This window comes from Perognathus longimembris, chromosome 14 (assembly GCF_023159225.1).
Source record: "Perognathus longimembris pacificus isolate PPM17 chromosome 14, ASM2315922v1, whole genome shotgun sequence".
NCBI classification, from domain to species: domain Eukaryota; kingdom Metazoa; phylum Chordata; class Mammalia; order Rodentia; family Heteromyidae; genus Perognathus; species Perognathus longimembris.
This window is the reverse complement of record NC_063174.1, coordinates 59,003,647-59,031,236: the sequence shown is the minus strand read 5'-3', so window position 1 is coordinate 59,031,236 and position 27,590 is coordinate 59,003,647. Positions and strand designations below refer to the sequence as shown.

The following is a 27,590-nucleotide window of genomic DNA, read 5'->3' as shown; positions in this document are numbered from 1 at the left end:
TTGTTCTAGGGGTCACCATTACAGGGGACTGTGGTGTGATGAACCTATGGTTCCCTAGGGACACCCCCACCTACATACCAGATTTCCATGTGAATGTCACCACCCAAGTCTCTGACCAGTGTCCACAGGAGAGATCAGTGGAAGACCTCACCATGCTGAATACCAGCAGGGGCCACCCTGGGAACTAGGCATGGGCTCAAGGCTGGCTTGGTTGTCAGAACATACTGGCCTCCAAGCTCTCCTTTGAACTCATGGGTCCTACAGTGTTCTTGGATTCAGCTGAGACTTCAGAATGGAAGTACGGTGCATAGACCAGATCCTATCAATACCCCCAGAAGGGCCTAGGGCAGCACCTCTAACTACACTCAAAACCACCTCTACATGGTGGCTAGGGTATAGCTCAGTGGGAAAGTACTTGTCTAGTATGATTACGATTCTGGGTTCTATACCATGTGCAGGAAAAAAAAAGAAGATCCTAGGTTCTATCCCCAGCATCACAAACAAACAAACAATTCTATAGAAAAACCAAATCTACCACACTGAAAGAAATCAATAGACACCATTAAAAGGCACATGTTCCAATTCAGGGAAATTTTTGTTTCACCACCAAATGATTTCAAGTCAGGCTAGGTTTAACAAATAAGTTACCAAACACTTTGGTTTTCACAGGTCTTCAAGCTTGAAATTGTATGTAAAGGATTGTGAATCAGACTCAGGTAGAGCTATTTCTTGGATCTCAAGATGTCTCATGAACCCCAGGCTACAGAGGGACCTGGAAAACAGACAGAGCACCAGCAGGCTCCCCAGGTGCTCAGCAGGTCCCTGACTAAGCACTGCACCCCGCCTGTGGGCCTGGCTCAGCCAAACGGAGCACTACAGAAGCAGGACGCTATGGTGTCAGCAGTGAGCCAGCCGTCTCTTTAAGATACATCATGCTGGGATTTGAGGCCATTAAAAAAAACGCAAGCCACTTTACTCAGGATGTGGCCTGAAGACCAAAGTCAAAATACAGAAGCTTGGGAAATATGACATTTAAATAGAAGATAAGGGGAATTAAAACTTCAGGAAATGCTAGGGAATCCGTAAATAATCTTGTGAGATTATTATTTTCTCCAGGCAAAATGTATGATCTAGGACCCTGGGAAGTCCACTCTATAAGAACAGGAGGCATGGGCCACCTACAAATAGGTGATATTTTCCTACCATGCACAATGAAGAAATGGTTTTGGTAAAACTGCAAAGCTTTTCAGATCCAGAAGCTCTCTGCGTTTTTTTCATGATAACATAAAGCCTGTTTGGTCCTTGGCATAAGTTTAGAATTACTTTTGCATTCAACAACATTTAATGCACCCATACAACATGCAGGGAAGCATGCAGAACAATGGGAGGAGTGACATAAAAAGGCAGCGGGGTGTGGTAGCTCAAGCCTGTAATTCTAGCTACTTGGGAAGCAGAGATGGAAAACAGAGCTCTGAGGCTAGCCTGTGCAAAAGAGAACTTGTGAGACTCCATCCCAATCAATGGCTGGGCACAGTGACATCATCCCCAGTGACTCAGGAAAGCACAGGTAGGAGGATCACAGTCACACTGGCTCAAGTATAGAAACTTCAGAGGGCTGGGAATGTGGCTCAGTGGTAGAGCGCTTGCCTAGCGTGTATGAAGCCTTGGGTTCAATTCCTCAGTACCACATACACAGAAAGAGCCAGAAGTGGCGCTGTGACTCAAGTGGAAGAGTGCTAGCCTTGAGCAAAAGAAGCTCAGGGACAGCGCCCAGGCCTGAGTTCAAGCCCCAGGACTGGGAAAAAAAAAAAAAGGCTACAAGCATAGCTCAAATAGTTCAATGCCTGCCTACCAAGCATGAAACAATAAATTCAATCCCCAGCACTAACAAAAAGAAAAATAAAAGCAACACGGGGTGCCTGCCTTCAAGGAACATCCTAGTTAATCACTGCACTCCTTGCTGACCACATGCAAGAGAGAACGGGCCTGAGCTGTTCAGGGGTGTGTGCCTCCTGGCTTAGCAACAGCCCTGTCCACATCAGGCTTGGTAACTGGTAAGTACCGCTCCTGGGAGTTGCACCTTCTGCATGGGGGGAGGGGCTCCATTCTAACCAAATGGTTCGGCATACACCTGCCAAGCTTCTGTCACAGTCTCTCTACTCAATGCCCCTTAAATGTCCACATCTGAGGTACCACTGTGTCTGCCTAGAGTCACCTCATCCAACCCTCAGAACCAGCTCCCCTTATACCAGCAGAGGAGCCCAAAGCCAGGTTAACGAGGTCCACACAGCAAATGCAGAACCAAAACTGGAACCCAGATCTGCACCCCTGGAAAAGTAATTTGTGGTAGGTTGCTGAGGATCCTGAAAGAAATGCATGCAATCTTTTGTGCTAATTCTCCAGAATTACTTATTCATTTTGGACATGTGTAGCGTATGCCTGCTTATCTTTTTAAATGGTCCTGGGAATGAGATGCTCCAATCAGACATTCATGTTAAGAGAATGGTGCCAAATGTGCAGAAGCAATTTTAAAAGGAAAAAAAAACCCTCAGAGATATTCCAAGACTCCAGTCCAGATCCTCCCTAGGTCCTGGGTCCTGCATCTGCTGTTTCTTTTCTTAGATTCTTAGCTAGTTGGGAGAGAATGATGTTACTGGTGCCCAGAGGCATATGTCATGGAATTTCTGCACCAAACATATGCCCTTCATCGTTTCTCTAAACTGCTCTAAAATCGCATCCTGCTTTCCCCCACCTACTGAAAAGGCCTGCATGTCAGATAGATGGGGGTGGGGTGGGGGTGGGAGGAGTACATCCCTTCTGGAGTACAGTATCACATTGGCCTCTGCTTGTCAGATAGGTGGGATGGGGTTGGCGGGGGGGGGGGGGGGTGAAATATGTCCCTTCTGGAGTACAGCATCACATTGGCCTTAGCTTGGGGGAAGGGACATACTTTTTACTATCCAGCACCCAGAAGTGAGATCCCGACCTCTTACACAGACTGAACACAGGGGCTACGGTGCACATGGGGATGACATGGTGACAGGGAGTTAGCCATTCTTGACAGCCTGTATGTACATATAATTATCCCACTCTGCCCTGGGATTTGAACCTTTTAGTTAGATGTTCGATTTTGGATTCTATAATGTCACAAAAGCTATTGTTCAGGAAGGGGTTCAGAAAGAGATATAAGCCACTCACAAAAAGTCAAATGATCACACTTAATGTGAGATCCCCAGAACTGTCAAATTCAGAGCCAAAGTAGAAGAACAGCAGCCAGGGGTTGGAGAAGGTGAGGAGAGGGAGTGTCTCATGGGGAGAGTCTCCACTTAGGATCGCAAACAGTTCTGTGGACAGACATTGATATGATCATCCTCAATGCCACTCCACTGTACACTTAAACAATGTTAACATGGTATAATCTACAGCACATGTGTTTTGCTACAATTACACATGTTTCCCCTTGCTGAGAGAAGCAAGAAAGTAAATGGAATAAAGCCACTGAAGAAATGGAAGAACTTGAGCTGTTAACAGAGAAACAGACGGTGTCAGCAACACTGGGTCACGGGGGGGGGGGGGGAGCGGTCCCTAATCCAGGATGTCCGGCTTTATTTCCTTTTTGTTTTCTGGTCAGTTGGTTGGTTGTTGTCAGCGTGAGCTATTCCAATAGGTTCACCTCCCAGCCCCAGAGTATTAAAACTTCCTCCACAGACTGAAATGCTGCCCATGAAGAGCCACTTAGAAGTGACTCATTCTCATCCAACAAGTAGGTCCTGGCCACAGAGCAGAGCACTGTCCCCCAGCAACTCCTGGTCTGGCCCCAGTCGGGTGGCAGTGTCTGGAGAGGCTTGGCTGAGGCCTCAGAGCACAGCCTAGACTGTGGTCAACTGCATGTGCGCTGGGGGCAGCTTCCTGGGTGGGCAGGCAGGGTCTAGAGGCTGAGAAGGTAGTTGTGTGAAGAGGGGTGGGAAGGGGCATAGGACATGAGAACCAGGACCTTCAGACACTCCTAGGCCAGGTGGCTGGATGCAAAGATCCCCAGGAGGAAAAGCGGTCACTTCCTGGGTCAGCGAGGTGGGTGAGAGGTAGGCCGCCAAGCTATGACCTAGGCCTCCTGCTAAGGCTACATTCTGTGGGACTTACAGCTCTTCAAAGAAAAAGACGGCTTCCGTTCTTAAAAACATGGTGTGATTGGAAAGAAAGCAGGCAGGCAGTTGTCTCGGACCCACAGACTTGGTGGGTTACAGAGATAAGACGTTCGTTTTGGATCTCAGTCTGGAGATGTGAGGCCGAAAGGCCTTGTGTGGCCTTCTTGCTGCCAGAGCCCCGGGCAGCACAGGGTACTACATGGCAGAACTGGGGCGGTGCCAACGTGTGTGTGCTCCTTCTGCTCTCTCCCGCTCGTGAAGCCAGTAGGAGACGCCACTCTGAGGACCGTGGCTAATCCTAGTCTCCTCCCAAAGGCCCAGCCCCTAAGTACCACCATCAGATTAGGTCTCTACCCACTGGATATCTCACAAAGGGGACTAAAGTTCAGCAGAGAACCTTTGGGGGACACACTAAACTGCACTTAACTATAGCAACAAAGAAACTCGTTCCAAGACCCCAAGACAATCCAGGTGAAAGGACATCAGTTCTGAACTGGCAGTGTGTGTGCTGTCTCCTAGAGGCCAGGGGTACGTGGGCACACATGTGCGTGTGTGTACACATACACACACTATAATCTTCCTCGTCTGTTGACCCATCTTCCTTCAACCAACATAACTGAGTATATAGTATGGCTCAAATTCCAAATCTGAAATGTAGAAACCTACCTTGAACAGGATAGTGAATATTTTGGGCCCCTAACCCATTTTCCCATCAGCCAAAATGGAGACCATCATAGCACTCATTTCCAAGGAGTGTCCAAAGAGGAATGAGGCTACCCAGAAAGTGCTCAGACCAAACCCTAATGCCTGGTGTGCACTCCATAATAGCAGGGCTCTCTCTCCTTTGCTGCTAAGCCACATAAACATATTGTGGGCTATGTAACACACATGCACATATACACTCAGTCATTTGAACATCTGCATACACACAGACGCCCAGGCATACACATGTACACACCTACAAACACACATACACATAATGCCAGCATCAATGAGATAAGCATGAATGAGACATGGTCCCTGTTGCCTTAAAAAGCACAAGCTCTGTGCTGTTAAACATAATTAAGTACAAGATATAATCTGAACACCTATTTTTTTATACAATTAAACTGTAACAGCTAGATAAAAGACTATTTTCAAGAAGAGCAAAGAGATGGTGTAGCAAGCAGATGTCAGTCTTTGCGGGCAGTGGCGTGTGGGCATCCTGCTTAGTTGCTTTCTAAAGGATGATTTGGTGAAGCCACGCTAGCAGATGATTATCTTCATTATCGCTCCCATGGTCCCCAGGGAGTGGTTGCTGTTTTACACAAGGGAAGGGTAAGCATTGCAAGTGACTCCACTGTACAAGCACCACCACCACTCAGTCCTGTTCCTGAACATTTTGCCATGTTTACAACGCCTCTACTAGGGAAGAAAATATACAATAATGCAACTGGTGTAGTAACTCACATCTCTGGTCCTAGCTACTCAGGAGTCCGAGATCAGGAGAATTACAGTTCAAGGCCAGCCTGACGAAAAGGTCTGAGAGACCACACAGGCGTGAATACGCCACACGTGCCTCTCAGAAATAGGAAGATTGTAGTCCAGGCCAGCCCGTGAATAAATGTGAGACTCTATTCAAAATATACCACAAGTAAAAAGGACTGGGTGTGTAACTCAAATGGTAGAGCATCTATAAGCTCAAGGCCTTAAGTTGAAACCTCAGTGTCTCCATGTGTGTATGCGCGCGCGTGCGTGTGTGTGTGTGTGTGTGTGTGTGTGTGTGTGTACATGATCCTAATTCCATTTAACCATTTCTCACTGAAACATTTTTCTAAGAAAGTAAACTTCTTTTACATAACTTCCTTGGGAGGGGGGGGGGTCTAAGTCAAATCATTTTGTACTGTTGGAAATGCTGGCATTGCCCAACACTTCACTGTGTCAATGACTCTGGCTGAAAATAATGTGTGAAGACTACTAAACCACCAAATGCTTTCTGCAAATGTGTCTACTTACTGATTCAAGTAACAAAGTGTCCATCTAGAGGCCTTCTGCATAATCTTGCAAGAGTCTGACTGCGGGCTCATCTCCTCATCCTACATTCAAGAATTCTGGGCGTGGTGATAAGGCACCCTGGTCCAGGATACTTGTCTTCTGAATGCCTAAGTCTACCAGATCTTGGATAAGGGAGAGAGCCAAGTGTGTGCACATGTTCTAGCACATTGATAGGAAGTGTAACATGCAATAAATAAGGCATAAATGTATACACAGATGTTGAGGAGGGTGGTGTGAGTGTCCGTCCCATGGAAAGTGGTAAGCCCATATACGTCTAGGAGGCACCACAGACAAGACAGACGAGACAGTCCCTGAGTCGACTCAGTGAAACCCATCCCTGCCAGGCACTGCCTGGCTTGGACACAAAGATGATCTGGGAAAGGAGCTTATGGTCAGGCAGGGTACAGCGCCCCTCTGGGGAGCCAGGATACTGCAACTGGATGAGGCCGAAGGGCTGGGAGCCCTAGACAGAGCCACATCCTGAAGAACCTGGAGTGCCAAAGTGGGAGAGAGGGGAGCTGCAGACTGTTCTGCCAAGCTTGCATTCTCTCTCTCTCTCTCTCTCTCTCTCTCTCTCTCTCTCTCTCTCTCTCTCTCTCTCTCTCTCTCTCTCTGCCATGAGCTTCAATGACTGGCAGTGTGCTGATGGCTAGTAAAGGTGTCAGCTCCAGTGTGGCTCCTCTAGGCTCCAAATCCTTCACCCCACCTGCTCGGCCCCTCACAGGCATGAGCACAAGCCCTTCCATGCCCACACAAAGCCCTCCCTCCACTCATCCATCCTCTATCTCCCACCTGTGAGCTCAGCTCTACTTGGTTGGAGGATCCAGAGCCCAGGCCCTGTCTCAAGTTCTTCCCTCTCCTTCTCTGAGCCCACGTGCAGGTGGCATGCTCTCTCTCAGTGTCTCCGATGCCCACATTCACACTCCTATCTGTAAGTCCATTGCCCCACGCTGGATTGCAGCCTGACTCCCTGGTGCAGCCTGCCCTGCCACTGAAGAGGAAAGGCTTTCAGAACAGTGCGAGGACAGGCAACTACAGTTCCAGGCTAAGGCAGGAGGATGGCGGGGACCCCCGTGTTCAAGGCTAGCCTGAGCAACAGGGCCTGACCTGGTCTCTAAAAAGAAAAACAGAAGATCTGATGCAGCCATCTGATGCAGTCATTCCATTTCCATATTCTCCCCACACATTCCCTGCTCCCAGGCCCTCAACCCCACCCTGGCCTCGCCTCACCCCAGCACTCTGCCCCTTGCCTTTCGGCTCCCTTTCAGTTCCCACCCTGGCTTCCCACAAGCTTCCAGAGGCGTGGGCTGCCTCCCCACCCATCTGTGGTGAAAGACAGGTCAGGTCAGCCTCCTGCGGAAGCTGCCCTGCACGCCCTGGAGACCACGGGCAGCACCCCACCGCAGTCATTAGCTCTCTGGTCCAGTGGTCGCGAAGTAACTGTGAAAACAGCACTGTTTCCACAGCACTTCCTAAAGGCCGCCCGTGAGTCTTGGCACAGTGTGATGAGTGTGGGCAACCCATTCTCTGTGTGTGTGTGTGTGTGTGTGTGTGTGTGTGTGTGTGTGCGCCTGCCCAACTCTGGGGCTTGAATGCAGCATCTGGGCCCTGTCCCTTAGCTTTTTTTTTTTTGCTCAAGGCTGGTGCTCTACCACTCAAGCCCCACCTCCACTTTCGGATTTTAGGTGGTTAATTGAAGGTCAGGGTCTCGCTGATTCGTCTGCCTGAGCTGGCTTCAAACCATGATCCTTAGATCACAGCCTCCTGAGTAGCTAGGACCATAGGAACGGGCCACTGGTGCCTGGTGGTACGCACATCCTTGCTGATTACACAAGGGAAGGGGCTGGACAGGGCCCAGCCTGGAGGCAAAGTCTGCATTCTAATCTGAACCACACCCGAGGGGTAAACCAGGCCAGGCAAAGGATGACAGCCAGAGAGACTTAGAATCCATGGGGCCAACGGAGGTGCGAGGTAGAGGCCAAATCTACTGTTTCCACAGGAAATTAGGCATTTAACCTTTTACAGTGGCCCTGAGCCAGCTCTAGGCGTCAGCTTCGAAGCCCTCTCTTCGTGCCAGGCCTCACCAGCAGACTTCTGTCTACCTCTGTTCCCACTGCCCCCGGGGCTGACAGCAGGGCACCTTGCAGAGGATGTGGGCTGGGGGTCACTGCCAATCCCGAGCCACACCTGGTAAATGATCATCACCCTCTCCTCTCTGACTGCAGAACCAGGGTAGGGTGGCTCCTGCTAGAACCCCCTCTGTGGGCAGGTCCTGGGCTCAGACTCCTGCCCTTGGGTATCACACAGGCCACAGGGCAGACTGCCATTAGCAGAAGGGTCCTTAATCAAGACAGTTTAAATATACTCAAGACACAAGTAAGTCCTCCGCAAACAGGTCCTTCTCCACACCTACCTATTGTCCGGGAAAGGTACAACAACATTGGAAGTGTGTTTCCCTAATTAATAATTAACTTATTAACTTGGAAGAGAAATAGCTCTCTTCCAGAACGCCATTTCTTTAAGGCAAACGATAGAGGATGCACATTTACTACTGCTAAAGTGGAAAGCCATGGGCAGACCTGGGCTCTGGGAAAACAAGGACTGCTTTCGGCAGAGGGGGAACTGCGTCTACCACCAGCGAGTCAGAAAGACATGAGGCCGGAGTGCGCGGCATCTGGAATAATCACCTGCCACGGAGGGTTTACAGCAACCTTTTGCTTTTTTATTAGCAACGTCTCTAAAGGCATTCTGTTAATACTGAGAACCCCCCCCCATGAATTATTCAAAGATAAATAACCATTTGAAGATAAATAGTATTTTTTCCCAAAAGGACTTTCTCTAAATAGTACAAAATAACCACAGATGCTAAGTCCTTGTGGAGAATGCCTTGCTAGTGAGCACGCTGTCACGTACAATCTTCTTTCACACTACTAGCTTTATAGTATGAACAGACTGTAACACCAGAAACCAAGATATTACTTCTCTTTTCTGATCCATATTCCATCCAACTGTTTGTTTTATGCTGGTACTAAGGCTTGAACTCGGGGCCACGTGCTTTCACATGGCTTTTTCTCTTAAGGCTAGTGCTCTATCACTTGAGCCACACCTCCACTTCTGGCCTTTTGGTAGTTAATTGGAGATAAAAGTCTCACAAAATTGCCTGCTCAGACTGGCTTGGATTCGCAATCCTCAGATCTCAGCCTCCTCAGTAGCTAGAATTGTAGTATAAACCACCAGTGCCCAGCTCTAAATGTTTATTTTCAAGTGAATAGGTAGAAACTTGAGACATTGACCTTTTCCACCAACACACTTGGTTTTTTTTTTGTTTGTTTGTTTATTGTTGTTGTTTTTTATAATGTCATTAATGCTGGGTTCTGGCCACAAGACGAGATTCTTTGCTGGGAGGAGCGCCGGCATGGCAGTTGGAAGTCCTGTACAGCCTGGGTAAAGTAAAGCTTCCTTTACTTTGCACTCTTTCACGGAAGCTTTTGCTTTGATTCTGAGGTGCCAGTGGCTCACACCTGTAATCCTAGCTACTCAGGGAGCTGAGATCTGAGGATTGTGGTTCAAAGACAGCCCAGGCAGAAAAGTCAGTGAGCCTCTGATCTTTAATTAACTACCCCAAAGCCACATAATATATATTATTGACATTACAGCGCAGATTGTGTTATATTTTGGTCTGATAGGGCTCTCTGTTGGACGAAACGCCTCAAAAAGAGAGAGGAGAAAGAAAGAGAGGAAGGAAGGAAGGAAAGAAGGAAGGAAGGAAGGAAGGAAGGAAGGAAGGAAGGAAGGAAGGAAGGAAGGAAAGAAAGAGGAAAGAAAATTCAGGAGCTCATACCTGTAACTCACACTTATAATCTTAGCTACTCAAGAGGCTGAGAACTGAGGATCATGGTTCAAATCCAGCTGGGGCAGAAAAGTCTGTGCGATTCATATATCCAATTACTTACCAAAGAGACAGAAGTCTCTTTGGAGCTATGACTCAGTGATAGAGTGCTAGCCTTGAGAGAAAAAGGCAAGAGAGAGCATGAAGACACACACACACACACACACACACACACACACACAGAGTTATTAAAGGTAAGAAAAGAAAGGACACACTTCATAAAACAAAAGAATTTTAGGTGATGCAGACAAAAAAAGGAATTTTAGGTGATCTAACCTCAGTGCTACAAATAATAGTAGTGATAATAATAACTGATTATAACATAGCCAATATAATTTTGGGCCACATTATAAGAAGGATAGACTAGAGAACAAGGAAGACGATACAGCCTGCTTTGTTTGAAAACTGTGCCTGGATATCATATCTAACACATCAAGTTTAAAAAGTGAATAGACCTAAGGAAAGAAAAGTCCAGGCTGCAAACCAGGATGATTAGAACTATCTCCTATGGCAACTTTTTAAAGGTCTTAGCTAAAAGACCCACGAAAGAGCTATCACAAGTGCATTCAAACATGGGACCACCTTGTAATATGGAAAAGGGAGATTACCTATTCTCTATGGACTCAAGGAGGCCCACTGGGGGCCAGATCTCGACAGCACATAGAGACTGACAGTCTGCACTGTCCAGAGAAGGAATGGGTTACACAGGGAGGTAGTAAGTTCCCAGTATCTTGGAACAGCTCGAGCAAAAGCTGAATAACCTGCCAGCAACACCAACAGGGCAGACCACAGGCCCTGGAGCAGCAGAGCAGGAGAGGAGAGGCTCCCACTCCAGCTAACTAGCTCCACATTTGTGGACTGACATCTGGGTTTCTGGGAGGACTTTGGCAAAAACTTCCCAAAGGCCTAAGAAAGCAAACACTGAGAGATTACCTGCTACCTCTAAGTGCTAAGCTCTCACAACCTATGGTGCTAAGCAACAGGTCTGCACTGCCTTGGCTGTGGTTGAGGCAAGTATCTATAGGTCTAGCAGAAACGAAGTGGAAGTGGCAACGTTTTGTTCTCTGCTCCCACTTCGTTCTCTCTTTCATCTATTTCTCTTTCATTACCAAGGCGTAAGAAAAAAAGCCATAGATTTACATCGCAAAAAAAAAAAAAAATCTGACTGGTTCCTCAAAACATTGAATCCAGAGTTACCATAGGACCCAGCAATTCTACTCCTGAGTATCTTCCCAAGAGAAATGAAAACATGTCCACACAAAAACGAGCATATGGCCATAGCATTATTCCACATAGTAGTCAAATGGTGGAACAACCCCAATGCCCTCCAACTGGTGAGTAAGTAGGCATCCACACAGTAGAATATTATTTGGTCATAACAAGGAACGACATTCTGACCCATAGAAAAGGGGACACAGGCTATGTAAAAGGAGCCAGGCACAAAAGACTATTTCCATGAAATGTCAGAAAGCAGATTAGTGGCTGTTTCCGGCTAGGTTGATGTGGTACTAGGCATTGACTGCTAGTAAGTACGAGCAGTTACTTTGGCAGTGATGAAAACATCCTGAAATTGGATAATGGGAATGTTTGCACAATTCTATGGCTATCCTAGAAGTACTGAGTGGTAATTTGAAATTATTCAACGTATATGAAAAACTTCATTAGAGCAAAACAATTTTTCCCCCCACTGGAATCCAAAAGCCTTTATTTACTAGCTGTGCAACTTTTAAAGTGATCAAATTTCTTAAAGCCTTAGTTACCTCATATGTAAAGAGAAGACAGTAATTACTAACCAGCGTTTGAAAGGAATCTGGAGTAAGTTTCCCAATTGACATGAGAGGAATTCTATGCTAGAGGCACAGCTCAGTGGTAGAGCACTTGCTCTGGGGTTCCATCCCAGCACAAGAAAAAGAAAAAAGACAAGAAAAGAAGCGTAAAATAAAATACCTTTTTAAATAAAAAGGATAGTTATGGGCCACTTTTCAAAGAACTGTATGTAGTTTTTTCATGGCATTACAAAGACATTTGTAAGACATGGATTTTAAATAATTTAAGGAAGAAAACAATGCACAACATTTTCTTTTTAAATGAGAGCACCAGTTTCTAAAGATGGGACAGCCTTTTCAGAGACTAGCGACTTCTGAACTTCACATTTAGCAGTCATTACAAACCTTAAGTAGGAGAGATAACAGGAAAAAAAGTACAAGGGGAGTACAGAAATCTCATTCACTGGGGCCCAGCACCGGCTTATGTCTGAAATCTCAGCTACTCAGGAGGTGGGTGTTAGAAAGATCATGATTTCAGACCAGCCTGGAAAAAGGTTAGCAAGACCTCATCTCAGTCAGTAACTCGGGTATGATGGTATGAACCCGTGATTTCAAATGCACAGAAAACATTGGTAGGAAGGTCACAGTCTGTGGCTGGTTCTGGCAAAAACTCTTAAGACCTGTCCTGAAAAATCACTAAGGAAAAAAGGGCTCCAGTGATAGTGTGCCCTCCTAGCAAGTGCAAGGCTCTGAGTACCACAAAAAAGAAAAAAAAAATTCATTCATTAAAATTTCCTCTTTCTGTCTCATTGATGCATTATCTACTATCTTTATCTTACTATCAGTTATCCAGACAGGAAGCTTAGATTGCACTTTCTGAAGCAAATGTAGTATAGCTATGTGAGTCCCTGTCCCCATAAAAGCATGGGCCCTGCTCAACACGTGAAAATGTACGAGCTCAAATACTACCCCACTGTGATCTTGCATTGTAATGTAAATCTCTACTTTCAAAAGAAAGAAAGAAAATTTTCCAATATAGCTAATGAGATACTCAAATGTTTAATTTACTTCTTGGTGAAATGGTGCTTCTGTGATTCGCTGCTTTAATTGAATCATGATAGTCATTAACTGAATCCTATTCAATCATATTTTCACTTAGTGGTGGTGCCTTAAAATGAATAATTTTGCATCAAAACATCTGTTGCTGAAGAGATCATCTCAACATTCATTTCTACATCAAAGGATACTCTTGCTTTAAACTTTATTTGTAAGGGGTAACATCCCAAATAATACAAAGCTAAGAACTTTTTCTGAGAAAAGCCATTCAACAGTTGTGATTCCATTGTCTTAAAGTGGTCTCCCTGACTGTAAAGTGCTTTTTCTTTGTTGTTATCTCTATGATACGAAAGACTTTTTTTTTTTTTACTTTATTCCCAACATCATTCCCAACAAAAGACCAATATCTCTAGGCAGACAATGAGCAGGATAAAGTAGAAACCCAAAACATTCATGAATAGAAGTGCAAGCCAAACTCATGACTGAACTGCTATTTAGGAACAATATGACCAGATACCCCGAACAACTGCTCAAACAAAAGTATCTATTTTCATGTCCTAAGGAAAACGATGCCCACTGTTCATTTCTCAAAATGCTTTATGCCTGGAAATAATTTCATGTCATTTTCAGAAAGAAAAAAAAACAAAGCCTTTTCACAACTGACCGACCTAGAAAAAAAGTCTACCATAAACATGTGGGGAATTGTATCAATCTTGGAAATCCACAGTAGCAATTCGAATTATTAGTCAATTAAGGAAACCACTTCAAAATATTCACTGAAGAATCTATGCTACCCAGGAGCAAAATCATTCCCATCCACTTATTAAGTATTCCAGTGGCCAGCAGTATATCAAGCACATTCTACCTACCCATGTGAAAATGCTAAGCAGCAGAAACTGTCCAAGTATACAGTCACGAAAAAGAGGACAAATTCACCAGGGGGGAGGCGGGGAATGTACATCAGATGAATCAACCCTCACGACCGCACCGTCATACTTCTTGCTTGCAAACAGGTGTTAAGTAACAATAATAATAATGATAATGATAAAGTGCCCCTAGATCACAAGTTCAAGTGCAAAATAAACGTCTCCATCTATCCAAAGGGTCACAAGTATTCTGATTGAACTTCAGCAAATTCTGTACAATGCACTTTTTTTTTTTTTCCCCTCCTCTCCTTGAGCCAAACTTTCAGGGCCCTCGCATGAAGCCATCCACCCCCACATGCACGGAAACGTGTGGCAAACTTCCGTGCCCGAGTTGTCACACTTGGTGTGCAGATAAAATATGCAGCGCACTGTGAAGATCTCCTCCGACCCTGCTGGGGCGTCTAGAAACCCTTCCAGCATGCGGGAGCCTCCTAACAACACTCTCTTTTTATGTTTCTTCTTCTTCTTCTTTTTGAAAGGATGCCATATTGATAGCTACCCACGTTTCCTTTCTAGGAAAAAAAAAAACAAAAAAACAGCCACCCCAAATAATAAATAAATTAATTAATTAATAAAAGTCTACGATCCCGGTAACAAATCGAGACCCAGGGCTCTCGGGGACTTCGCACCAAGCCGGGGCGACTTCACTCCCGGGGGGTGGGGGGTGGGGGGTGGGGGGTGGGGGGGACCCGCCGCGCGGGGTCGGGGCGCAGCCCAGCGCGCACCGCCGTCCCAGGGCTCCGCTCGGGGCACCGGGCACCGTCCGAGCCGCCCCGGGGCGGCCGGGGCCTCGGGCTCGGGCTCGGGCTCCGCGCGCGCGCCCTTCCCGCCGCGGCGCCCGCCGGCCGGGACCCGGGACCCGGGATGCGGGATCGGAGGCCGGGGGACCGGGGTGGTGGTGGCGGGGGAGAGGGACCAGGCGCCGCCCCGCCGGCCCCGCCACAAAGCGCCCGCGGCGGCGGCGGCGGGAACCCGGGCAACTTGGCGCGGCCCCGCCCGCCCGCCCGCCCGCCCGCGGCCGCCGGGCCTGGCCTGAGCTCGGTGCCCCGCCGGCCGGCCGCCCGCCCTCGCCACCCGCTCGCTCGCCCGCGCCCGCGCCCGCGGCCCGCGGCCCGCGCGCGCGGCCGCCTCACCGTTGCAGAACTGGAGCAGCGACGACGTGTCGTACAGGCTGCTGTAGCTGGAGAAGCCGTCCTCCATGCTGAGGCCGCCGGGCCGCGCCCGCCGCCCGATCACCCACACACTGAGGCCAGCCGGGCCGCCTCAGCCGCGGCTCTGGCGCTGGGGCCGGCCCTGCTGTGGCGGCGGCTGCCGCCGGTCACCATGGCAACGCGGGCCCGCCGCCGCTGCGCGATCCCGGCGCCCGGCTGCGCGCGCTGCCCGCGCTGCCCGCCAGGGGGCGACCTCGGGGACGCGCGCCGGGCGGGGGACGTGGCGGCGGCGCGCGCGCGCGCGGGCCCCACCCGGCCCGCCTCCTCCCGGGGCGCCGGGGCGCTGGCGGGGGACGGAGAGGGGGAGGCCCCGCGCGAGCGCGAGCGCACACAGGGACCCCCGGTATGTATGTGTGTGAACGGGGGGGGGAGGCTCCCTTCCTGCCCCCCTCCCCCCTGCGCTGCCCCCCCAACCCCCCCACACACACCCCAGGACCAAACACGGACAACTTGGGTTCGGTCACAAGTGCAGTAGCAGCAGGACCCAGACATCTGTGTCAGGACGGGGCTGGGTCCGCAAGGCCGCGTGTAACGCACGCGCACGCACGCACGCACGCACGAACGCACGCACGCGCGCGCGCGCGCCCCTTCCACGTGAAACTCTGCAGTTGTAGGCATGGGCCTGCATAGCTCCAGCGCGGCAGGGGCGTCAAGGAGAGTGGGACGAAGCGGGATTCTTAATTCGGAAAGCTTCCGGGCCTCCCTAGGGTTCTGAGCCGGCCTGGGGCGGGGGTGGGGGGTGGGGAACCCTCGTGGATAGCAGTGGACGGCAGGGTTCGGCCTGCCCCTCTGCACGCGGCACACCTGTAGCTCGTGGGGCAGCAAGGACAGCAAGGTAGCCCCTGACAGACAAAGGGAGGGACAGTTAAGACCTGATCTCCATCCTAGATGGAGAAACCTATGCAGAAAACTAGAAGGATTTGTTAAGGGGCGGTGGGGGGGGGGGGTGGGAGACACACATGGTGGATGGAGGCTGAAAGACCCTACATGCTGTGGATTTTACTGTGGCCAAGGTGAATGAAGGACAGGGAGAACGAGGGTGCTAGAAATAAGGGGAGAAACGGGGAATGAGGCCTGCCTCTTGAGCCGGGATGGCCGGCCCGACGTTCATGGGTGGCTCTTATTGCAGGCACACTAGGAAATGAGATTGGACTGGGGGAAAGAGGCCAAGCAAGAGATGCTGTGAACCACAGGGGACCAGACCAGATTCCGGGAGGTAGAGGAACTCAAGCAGGTCTTCAGGAAGGCACACGGCCGATCAGGGGACTCAGAGGGCTGAGTCTAGCTGTGGTCTGGCAGCAAGGGGTGGGTAGCAGATGTCATTGGAGCGGTCCAGAAATGAGCTCCTGAGGACCAGGACAGTCAGAAGGAAGAAAGATGGGGAGGAACCCGGCTGGAGGGAAACTGCCACACAGCTGGAGAAACAGCAAGGCCAAGGACAGCAAAACTTGCCTCCCTGTGACACTTGCAATTGGCTTGAAAACAGTGGGATTGAGATGTGGTCAGCAAGAAGGCTGTAAGTGACCTAGCTCTCCAAGAAGAGGATGGAAAGTCAGAGGAGAGCCAGGGCAGTGCTGTGTGGCAAGCAGGAGAGAAGGGGATGCCAAGGACCGCCAGGTCAGAAGCTGGGCGGGAGGTTGTGGTCTTAGGAAACAGCACAGAAAGCTTCCAGGAAGTGGGCGCTGTCCAGGGTTCTCTCTGAAGCATCAAGGAAGACGGGGCTGGTGAAAGACCCTCTGTGTGGGGACAGAGCCCCCCAGGTCACCAGGAGCATCTTAAAGAGGCAGTAGAGACAGAAACCAGGTTGTTGGTCACCAAAGGGAGAGAATGAAGACAGATACGTTCATATTTCAGACTTTAGGCAGGGAAAAGAAATGGGCCAAGCATGGATGGCAAGAGCACCCAATCCAGAGTCTTCTCTGCCCACTGCCCAGCACGGGTGAGCTCTGTGCATCTCCAAGAGGCAGGTCCTATGGACAAGGAGCTTCAGAAAAAGATGTGTGTGACACACACACGTGTGAGTATGCATTCCAGTACTGGGGCTTGAACTCAGGGTTTGCGCTCTCACTTGTTTTTGTTTTGGGTTTGGTTTGTTTGTTTGTATTGCTTAAGGGAAGTGCTCTAGCCCTTGAGCCACAACTCTGCTTTTGGCTTTTTGTTGGTTAATTGGAGATAATAGTCGCACTGACTTTTCTGCCTGGGCTGGCTTCAAACCGTGATCCTCAGATCTCAGCCTCCGGAGTAGCTAGGATTTCAGGCGTGAGCCACCGATGCCTGGCTGGAAGGGTCAAATCTAACTAACACAGATGATTAATTTGATCTTCGCCCTCCCATGTTCTCATTTCCCATCCTCGCCATCTATTCCAGTAATTATGTCCTCTCCACTTTGTAGTTTTCTACTTTAGAACACACTGGATGCTTGGCATAAAAAGCAGAGTGTGGTATTGTTGAACTTGGCAAGGAAATGATAATCGTGAATAAATGATGAAAAGATGAGTCTCTTTGCCAATGTTTATATTCCTGATTTTTAATTTAAAAAGCATACTGTTTGGTGGCCATAGCCAAAGTGTGGAAATAAAGATAAGTCTGAAGTAGAAAAGAAGAAAGATGCTTAAACATTCAGCTGCAAAGTGGAACTGGAGATTTTTCTCAGATTATTTCCACTAGAGTGAATTACAAATAAGACAATTAGGAACTCAGTCTACTTGCTTTTGAGGCAATAAAGATCCAGATTACACTCTTAACACAGGAGATCGATCAGCCATGTTTTCCTACCATTGTACAAATTTCAGTCTAAAAAAATAAAAGCAAAATTCAGAATTACAAGGATATGCATGTTAAGTCAACTAAGTATAATCTGTACTTTGCTGAAAAGAAGAAAAAGATCCAAAAAGAAAGTTCAGTAAAAATCCCTGAAGACCTAATTGTGTGTGCTTTTTGTGCCCAAACATTTTAACACACTATATTATTCCACATCATTTTGAGATACATTGTGGCCTGAGCCCAGAAAATGTTGTCATTGTAATAAATGATGCATACTTTCTAGAACAACGTAGCCATAGTGTTCAGTGGAATTAATAACAGCATTTGTACAATGTATAGAAAAGAGAGGAAAACGAGAGTTCTGTGGCCTTTCATGGAGAAGCAATAAAAGGAAACTTTACCCAGCAATGGGAGAGCTTGCACATCCATTGTTTAATTCAACATCACTCCGAAAATAGCTACTCAGTGCCAGGCACCACATTTGGGAATGCAGCACAGAGAACCATGTGCCCCTCCAGCTATGCGTGGCCATGAAGTCAAGTTGTAGGTCACAATCAACATTTTTCAAATGAAATAAGGGTTAAATATGAGGATGCAGGCCTGTAATTCTAGCTACTCAGGAGGCAGAAGTTGGAGGATTGCAATCTGAGGATGCCTAGGGCAAAGGCAATGAGACCTTGTCTCGAAAAGGAAACTTAAAAGCCAAAAGGATAGGCCATGTACCAGTGGCTCATGCCTGTGATCCTAGCTACTCAGGAGGCTGAGATCTGAAGATCACGGTTCAAAGCCAGACTGGGAAGAAAAGTCCTTGTGAGACTCTTAACTCCGATTAACCACTCAAAAACCAGAAGTGGCACTGTGGCTCAAAGTGGTAGAGCTGTAGCCCAGATCCTGAGTCAAAGCCCCACGACCAACGAAAAACACAGATAGAAAGATAGATAGGGGCTGGGAATATGGCCTAGTGGTAGAGTACTTGCCTCACATACATGAAGCCCTGGGTTCACTTCCCCAGCACCACACATATAGAAAAAGCCAGAAGTGATGCTGTGGCTCAAGAGGTAGAGTGCTAGCCTTGAGCAAAAAGAAGCTCAGGGTCAGTGCTCAGACCCTGAGTCTCAAGCCCCAGGACTGGAAACAAAATAGATAGACAGATAGATAATATAAATAGATTATATATTTGCATATTTATATACCTTTGTAGATCTATATCTATATTATATAGATCTATATATCTGTATAGATACATACTCTCTCTGTGTTTGTATGTATGTATGTATCAACTAAAATCACCACTCTGTATGAGGAACGTTCAATTCTGTGGTTACCCACCTGCCTACCAGTGCATGCATCTGTCCGTCCTACAGTATCCCTGACAAATGGTCCCTCGGTTTCTCTCAAAGTTGAAGCATTCCCATGATAAAACAGATTGTTGTTTAGCTTTAGTCCTGAGGGCCCTAGCAAAGCATCCTTCATCAACCCTACTGTCCTCTGGTGACTTTGGTCTTCCTCTGTCCCGGTTCAAGCTTCTGTGTAGCAGTTGGTGTCCTTGTCTCTGCACTCAGTGTCATTACTCCAGCCTTAACCTGCCCCCAAGGAGTGAATCCACGTCATTTCGGTCTCTGGTGAACACAGTTATGTGCTGACATCTTGGCATGGATTTTGTGGGTCTGTGTTTTTGTGGCAAGCGCCATCTTTGGCATCCAACACATCCCCGCCACACTTGTTGACTTGTGCCCACAACTCTCACACATGCCATGCATGCACTCGAAGGATTTGGGCCTTAGCCAGCAGAGCTTCAAGGCCTGAGCTGCCTTCCTGGCTCCCCAGCACCAAGGCTGCCTGATGGCAGGGCCTTGACAGGTGTCTGTAAGCACAAGCAGGCCTGCCCTTCCCCCCCCCCACCTGCCCCATGTATCTCTGGTGCCTACCTTCCATGGCTTGTAGGATACCTGTGTGTGCCCATCATCCTGGGAGAATCTGTACCTCTAACACATCCTGCTTATCACAATGTTGTGTGGGGCTGACACTGGGCAATGCTGATGAATGAAGGGAGGAATGGATGAATCCTCTAGATGATATTGGATGCCTGTTACACATGATAGACTTTCAAATGCTTGGAAGACAGCCTTCTCCTCTCCAGGGGAAAGTTCTCCATTTCCTCCCTGTGCATCATCAGACATCCCTCATTTGCACAGACACCATCCATACTCCACTAGGTCTTTTTAGCTTGGGTCCTGGTGCCCAGAACTGTATCCAGTAACCTAGCAGGATTTTGACACGGGTTGCCCTTGAATACCTTGGATATTGTTATTACATTAATAAAATGAAAATTTCTATTGCTTTGTTTTCTAAGTAGTTAAGATGTGGACTGTTGGCTCATATTGAACTCTTGGTCAATTCTGAGCCTGTGTGTGTGTGTGTGTGCGCACGCGCACACGCGCACGTGCGTGTTTACGCGCCAGGACTGAGGCTTGAACTCAGGTCCTCATATTCTCACTTGGCTTTTTGCTCAAAGCTGGTGCGCTCCTACTTAAGCCACATGTCCATCTCTGCTGATTAATTGGAGAGCAGAGTCTTGCACACTGAGCTGGCTTTGAACCACGATCCTCACATCTCAGCCTCTTTAGCTAGGACTACAGGCATGGGCACCAGAGCTGGCTCCTTAGTCCTTGTCCAAAGAACTGCTGTTGGGTTTTTGCTATCCTACACTAAGTTAATTGATTTTTTTTTTAAATCTAAAACCAGTACTTCTCTCTATCTCTACTAAATGTCACTAATTGGTTTCCATCCATTGTTTTAGCCAACCATGAATCTTTGAAACGCTCAAGTCTGGCATCTGAAAACATCAGCTTGGTGACAGCAGTGACTGTGCCATAAGAAATCTTTCCATAATCTCCTTCATCCTAGGACTGATAAACACATTAGCAGCACAGAAGGCAGGCAGGGCCCTGGGGAGAGCCCGGGGAAGGCTGTACAGGCCACACTGCAGTGGTCTATCTATCTATTAATATTCTGGTTATGTGTGTCCAGCTACAAAGGAGTCCCCAGAAGGCATCTGCTCTCCCAGCCTGTGTCCCTTCACATCGTGTTCGAGGATTTGGAGCAGAACCTTCACTGCTTTGTAAACCAGGAACTCCACGAAGAGAGGGAACAGGGTTGGTCTGGCTCTTAGCAATCACCTTTTCCGGCCAAGTTTGTATACCCTGGCTCTTCAAAGACCTGCTAAACGTTCTGCTCAGAACCAACATTAATATCAAATGCACCCTCTGTATTTTCCAGAATCTAAATTTGTTTTCTTCTTTCTTTCTTGAAAAAATGATGATCTTTTCTCCCTTTCCACTTTTTGTTTCCCTGAGTCTCATCTGGCAAAATTAAAGATCATTTATGAAAGTCTAGCGAACATACTCATTGTAACTGGACAGTCTTCTTGCCATCTCGCGCCCTTCTTGGGCTCTTGACAACCTCTCCCAAGGGGTATTTCTTTTGTCCCTTCTGGTTTTACGATTATTGTCCTTATTGGAGAGAAAGAAACCCCCATGGACCCATTCCTCATAAGCACACTGGCTCTCGGGGTAGGGTACTTCAGGACTTCTGTTCCCGGCCCTTCCGGCTTGGGTGGCCTTTATCCTCACCCATCTGCACTTTTCAGTTCCCAGCACCCACCATCGTCTATCCCAGGAGCCTTACTCCAACGCACTCCTGCTATTGGAAACACCTTCCCGCTCCCGCTGGAGGCTCTCCGGCTGTGTAGCTGGCGGGGAACGGCCAGTGTGGCAGCAGCTGTACGGCTCATTTACAAACGAGAGTCAGCGGTGACTGAGGAGCTCAGCTGTTGGACCTTGTGTGCCAGGTGAGGGTGGGCATAGGCTGAGAAATGCAGTCTTATCAGGATCATTCCAACCTATCGTGTGGTCTAAGTGCATAGACTTAGTCGACCTGACGGAATTGTGAACTTCGGAGCTTTCTCTAGATAATCTGTTCAACATTCAAATAACAGCCAACTCTTTATTATCTAAGAAACTCATGGCTTTCCCCTCCTACTAGTCTATGCACTCAAATGTAATCTCCACATATTGCATCTGTCAAAAGAATTTACATATTTTCAAGTATCTGAAACGAAGTGGAAAATTAAAAGCAATATGCACTTTGTTGTCTATTTTTTAAAATGTCATTGCATCCAGAAAACTTAACGCACCCAATAACGCAGGAGCCACAATCCGCTCTCTGTGAACGTCTGACTGTAGCAGCTCCATGCGCTCAAGTCATTGTCATGACATTTGTTCATTTGCGCCACGGTGTGAAGTTTTAAGCTCCTGGCATATGGTAAATAAGCTAATATTAGGGACACCACTCATCCCATGGAGCCGGGACAGCCAGGCTCCGGCCTGTGACCTGCCTGTGGGCTAATTGTGTCCCTTTGACTCGCTAAAGTATTCTGGTGGGGATGATAAATTATAGGATCATCCTAACTAATATGGAAAGGCTTAGAATCCACCTCTGTGGTACATTGGGGGAAAAATGAGTCAGGCACTGGTGGCTCATGCCTGTAAATCCTAGCTACTCATGAGGCTGAGATCTGGAGGATCGTGGTTCAAAGCCAACCTGGGCAGGCAAATATGAAAGGCTCTTAGCTCCAATTAACCACAAAGAAGCTGGAAGTGGAGCTTTGGCTCAAGTGGTAGAGCACCAGCCTTGATTGAAAAAGGTAAGGGGCAGTGCCTAGGCCCTGAGTTCCAAGTCTCAATCACTCTCTCTCTCTCTCTCTCTCTCTCTCTCTCACACACACACACACATACACACCTTATGACCAATAAATACAGTTGCAACATGCTTGACTCCATGCACCATAGAGATTCCACACCACCTAGTTTCACAGGCATTTCTCTTCCTTCATTTATAACAAATACAGCTGTTTCTGTGTCATCTGTGAGAGGGTTGCAGAAACATAGAGGTATATTCTTCTGTGTGAAGCTTTCCCTTGGCCCTCTGTAGGGATGACCCAAAGACCCTTGCCTGTACCAGCCCCCGGGTCTGCCCAAGCCCTTTACTTTGAGTGATACAGTGCTTGCACACAGCTTTTGGCATCCTTCTGTTCTTCACCAGCCCTGCACATAGCACGTTCCCTCTCATTGAGCTTATCAGACCTACAATGTAAATGCCAGGGGAAATCATTCTTCTACTGTTTTGTTTATGTTATGTTATGTATATGTGAAGCACAGAGGCTATTGAGGGAGGTGGTGAGCAGCAAATGGAGATTTGAACTCAGGGCCTTGAACGTGCTAGGCAGGTGCTCTATCGCTTGAGCCACAGCCACAACCCAGGAACTTTTTCATTCTTTAGGTATTTTCATCAGTGCTTGGCTGAATCTATAGATTCAGCTCTGTCACCTGACTTAATTTTTGCTGGTAAGACATTGTACCGTCTCAAAACATCAGGAAAATATTCCCAAAAGAGAGCTGTAGTTTAGAGGAACCATCTGTTTTAGTTGGAAGAGTATAAACATAAACTGTATCTCGAAAATGTGCAAGGAGAAATGCTCTTCTCCCAAATGTTACTCTTTAATGAAACTATTAACATTTTGTAATGTCCTAGATGAGTCTGTGTTATATTTATCTTAACACAGAACTATATTTCATAGGTAGGGGAAAAGGTCAAATACTTACACGCATGTGTCAGGTATTTACTTTTTTTTTTTTTTGGCTAGTACTTCAAGTTTGAAATTGAAGCCTGCACCTTCCACCAGCTTGCTCATTGGGCAGGTGCTCTACTGCCTGAGCCATACCTCCAGCATGTTTTCTGCTGATTGGGTAGCGAGGATTATAGGTATGAGCCACTAGTGCCTGAACTCTTCTCTTTTCTTTTTTTTGCTATTTTTTATTGTTATTATATTCTATAGTGATATACAGAGGGGTTATAGTTATATAAGTCAGGTAATGAGTACATTTCTTTTTGGACAGTGTTACCCCTTCCCTCGCTCTCTTCCAGTCCCCCCCCCCCAGTTTTATAGTTCATTTTCAGCCTAGTTCCCAGTAAGTACCATTGCTGTATGTGTTCACCCTTTGTCTCTCCATTTCTGTGATCCCCTTACCCTCGCAAAGACAAATAAGCAGACAAGACAAAAAGAAAACAAAAATAATAACAAAGGAAAAAAAACCCTCCGGTTTCCATTTCCTAGAGTTCATTTCTATAACTATATCCACATAGGCATTGCGCCTTTGTGTTCTTCTTCTAAGAACATCCTCCATGGGTCTCACTGTGTGTGAATGTCTAGAGTCCTGTCTGATTTACCACGTTCCTGTGTATATCAGATCTAGCCCCTGCATATGAGAAAAACATGAGCTGTTTTTTCTCTCTGAGCTTGGCTTACTTCACCCAACATGACTTGCTGAACTCTTAATATTCTATTATAATTATAGTCCATATATAATGGAAGAGGCTAATAGGTTATATGCATTTATGTCTTTCTGCTGAGGGCTAGCTGTTGGGGGGGGGGGGGCGTAGGTGGAGGGAGGGGGGGTGTAGAGGAGAGCCGTCTCCTGAGGTCTCTCCGGGGTGGGACTTGTGAGTCTGAAGCAAAGGACAAGTCCTGTGGCTGACCTAGGGCCAGTCATGGTTGCTGTGCCTCTTCCTACCCGCCTGAGAAATGGCCCCCTTGCTGCTCTCTGGGCCTGCCCCACCCTTCACCTGCACTTGTGCTGTTCTTGCCATTGCTTTCCACTTGCAATCACGGCCTCTCTCCAAGGCATCTGCCCCGGAAGCCCCTTCCTCTTTCCTCTCAGGTGTGTCCCCTGCCTCCTCTACACTCCAGGTGAGTGATGACCTAGAGTGACCTTGTGTAGTTCACCCATGGGGCTCTGCGCTCCCGACATCCCTCCCGATGCCTCAAAGCACCGAGCCTCAGCCACTTCCCAGGAAGGCTGTGATGGTGACACACTCGCAAGCTGTGCTCCTGACGAAGGTGTTCAGGGGCATGACAGAATAAAAATGGGAGCCAGGCCATAAAAGAAATGCAAATTAAAACAACTTTGAGGGCTGGGAGTGTAGCTTAGTGGTAGGGTGCTTGCCTGGCATGCGGGAAGCCCTGGGTTCGATTCCTCAGCACCACATATATACAAAAAGGCCAGGAGTGGCGCTGTGGCTCAAGTGGCAGAGTGCTAGCCTTGAGCAAAAAGAAGCCAGGGACAGTGCTCAGGCCCTGAGTCCAAGCCCCAGAACCGGCAAAACAAAAACAACAATGACACACACACACACACACACACACACACACACACACACACACACACACAAATCCCATTGAGATTCCACCTAACACCAGCTGGAATGGCCATTATAAAGAAGACTAAAAATAATAGATGCTGGTGGGGATGTGGCCACATTGTTGGTGGGAATATAAACTTTTCCATCCACTCTGGAAATCAGTATGGAGGTTCCTGAAAAGACTACACATTGAGTTTCCTATGACTGCCGGTGCTAAATGACATCTATTCTTAAATTCAAAACAAAAGCGAGTATTGATCAGGCCCTTGAGCTCCTAAAAATCAAGGCAAAATTTCATAGTAATAAAAACAGCTTGGTACTGGCACAAGAATAAGCCTGAAGAGCAATGAAATACAAGAGCCAGAAATGAGCCCACAGACCTATGGCCACCTAATATTTGATAAGGGAGCCAAAAACACAAGGTGCAAGAAAGACACCCTCTTCAACCAATGGTTCTGGAAGGGATAGAGGAAACACTAGAGGATCATTGACAGGGGTGGAAAATTTCTAAGTCAAGATCCAGAATCACCACAAATAAAACAAAGACTAGATAAAAGGGATCGCATAAACTGAAGTGCTTCTGTATGGCAAAGGGCATAGCAAGATCAATAGAAAGCCTGCAGAATGGGAGAAGGTCTTTACTAGCTGTACATCAGGCAGGGGCCCCAGATCTAAAATATACTTAGAGCTCAAAAATTCAATCCCCCCAAAAGAACCCCTCAAAGGAACAATGACCCAATTCTCAGAAGAATTAAGAATGGCCAACAGACACACGCCTGTAATCCCAGCTACTCCCGACGGACCCATCTCTGACAAATATACCACATATGGTGCTTCATGCCTGTGATCCACCTACAGGAGAGGCCTAGGTAGGAGGGTCAGAGGCTAGACAGCCTCGGTAAAAATGCGAGATTAGGCTGGGCACCGGTGGGTCACGCATGTAATCCTAGCTACTCAGGAGGCCGAGATCTGAGAATCACCGTTCATAGTCAGCCGGGGCAGGAAAGTCCATGACACTCTTATTTCCACTTAACCACCAGAAAACAGGAAGTAGAACTGTGGAACAAAGTAATAAAGCACTAGCCTTGAACGAAAGAGCTCAGGGATAGCACCAAGGCCCTGAGTTCAAGCCCCATGACAAACCAAAACAAACAACGACAACAAAAAACAGCGAGACTGTCAGAAAAATCACGAAAGCACGAAGACTGTGGAAGTGGCCCTGACTTCAAATCCCTCCCCTCCCTCTCAAGACGAAACAAAAAAGGAAGAAAAGAAAAATACATACATAGTCTTCTTTAAAAAAATTTTTTTTAACCAGAAAAACTCTTTATAATCACTGGACCAGTTTCCATTTTAAGCTAATTAGTAAATTGCATTTTTGGCTCTTTAACCGGCTAGGTTAAATTTAGCTCATCTTTTCCCATAAAGTCAAGCTGTCAGGGAGATTTGCAAGATTTGCAATTAAAATCTGAACTCTTCTGGTTTTTAGGAGGACGCTGCGGCTGCTGACCGAGGCCCCGCCTCCTCCTGCCTCCTTTCTTCAGCTTCTCCCCTACCCGGGGGCAGCATTCAGGGTCACATTCGGGGTCCCCCTAAGGAGCCATCAGGACGGAGGCCATGCCGCAAGCCGCGCGGGTCCCACCGCTGAACTTCCTTGCTACACCGGGCTCCGAAAGACTCACGAAAAACACGAGGGAGCTGCGTGGCCAGGGCGGCAGCTGCGGGGGCCCGGTGTGCCCGGTGTGCCCGGCCCGTGCCCTGACTGCCGCACACGGGCAGGGCAGAGGAGTCCCAGAAGAGGAGTGTGGGTGCCGGGGGGGGGGGGAGGGGGGAGAGGAATGGTGCACTATGAATATGAAACAACCAACAGTGCCAACCGGGGCGTCCCACCAGAGAGTCCCAGAGAGGACTGGGGGCGCGTGCGGATCCGAGGCGGCCAGGACGTCCATCTCTGTGACCAGCATCCTCGGGACACCAGAGGAAGTCCCCAACCCTGAGGAGCCACCTTCTCACCTCCGTCTCCTAAGCCGCTCTGCTCTCGGGGAGCTCTTTGGCCCTTCTGCCCCCCCCCACCCCCACCCCACCAGCCCAGCCACCAGACCCCTGCCTGAGGCTCTTCCTGACTGCTCCAAGCATGGCTCTGAGGCTCCCCTACAGCCTTGGACCTCACCCCCACCCCACTAGGGCAGACGGAAGGCAGACTTGGGGGGGTGGGGGGGAGATGCTCACCCAGCCTTCCAGAAGCAGAAGAAAGACACCAAGCCAGCTCTGCGGTGTGTGAGCCGCCTGGCCGCGGCTCCTCCCGGGTCTCTGGGAGGCAGAGCTGGTGTTAGGAGCGAAGCGTCTGCCTCCCACTTGTCTCGTGGCCTTCAGAAGGAGGAGGCCATCATGCGGGCTCTAATGGACCTCTGGGACCCCCAGAGCTGCTCTGGCAGCAGGGCTGGGTCGGCGGAGGGGGAGAGGCACCCATCTCAGCTCGGCCTCCTGTTCCCATCCCGGCTCTGCCACAAGACCCTGCGTAGCTGGGAGACAGCAAAATAGGG

At 48.2% G+C, this 27,590-nt stretch overlaps 1 protein-coding gene across 3 annotated transcripts in view; it reads right to left on the bottom strand.

The window, feature by feature from the left end:
• Eml1 (EMAP like 1) overlaps positions 1-27,590 on the bottom strand; it is a 132,419-nt gene that overhangs the window by 76,049 nt on the left and 28,780 nt on the right. For 2 of the 3 annotated variants that reach the window (XM_048361800.1, XM_048361801.1), the window contains exon 1: positions 14,950-15,080. The exons of the other annotated variant lie outside the window; for it this stretch is intronic. In XM_048361800.1, coding sequence (XP_048217757.1) covers positions 14,950-15,016 — 67 coding nt within the window. In that variant the 5' untranslated portion in view covers positions 15,017-15,080. Of the gene's footprint in view, positions 1-14,949; positions 15,081-27,590 lie in introns of those variants that run through there. 3 annotated transcript variants of the gene reach the window in all.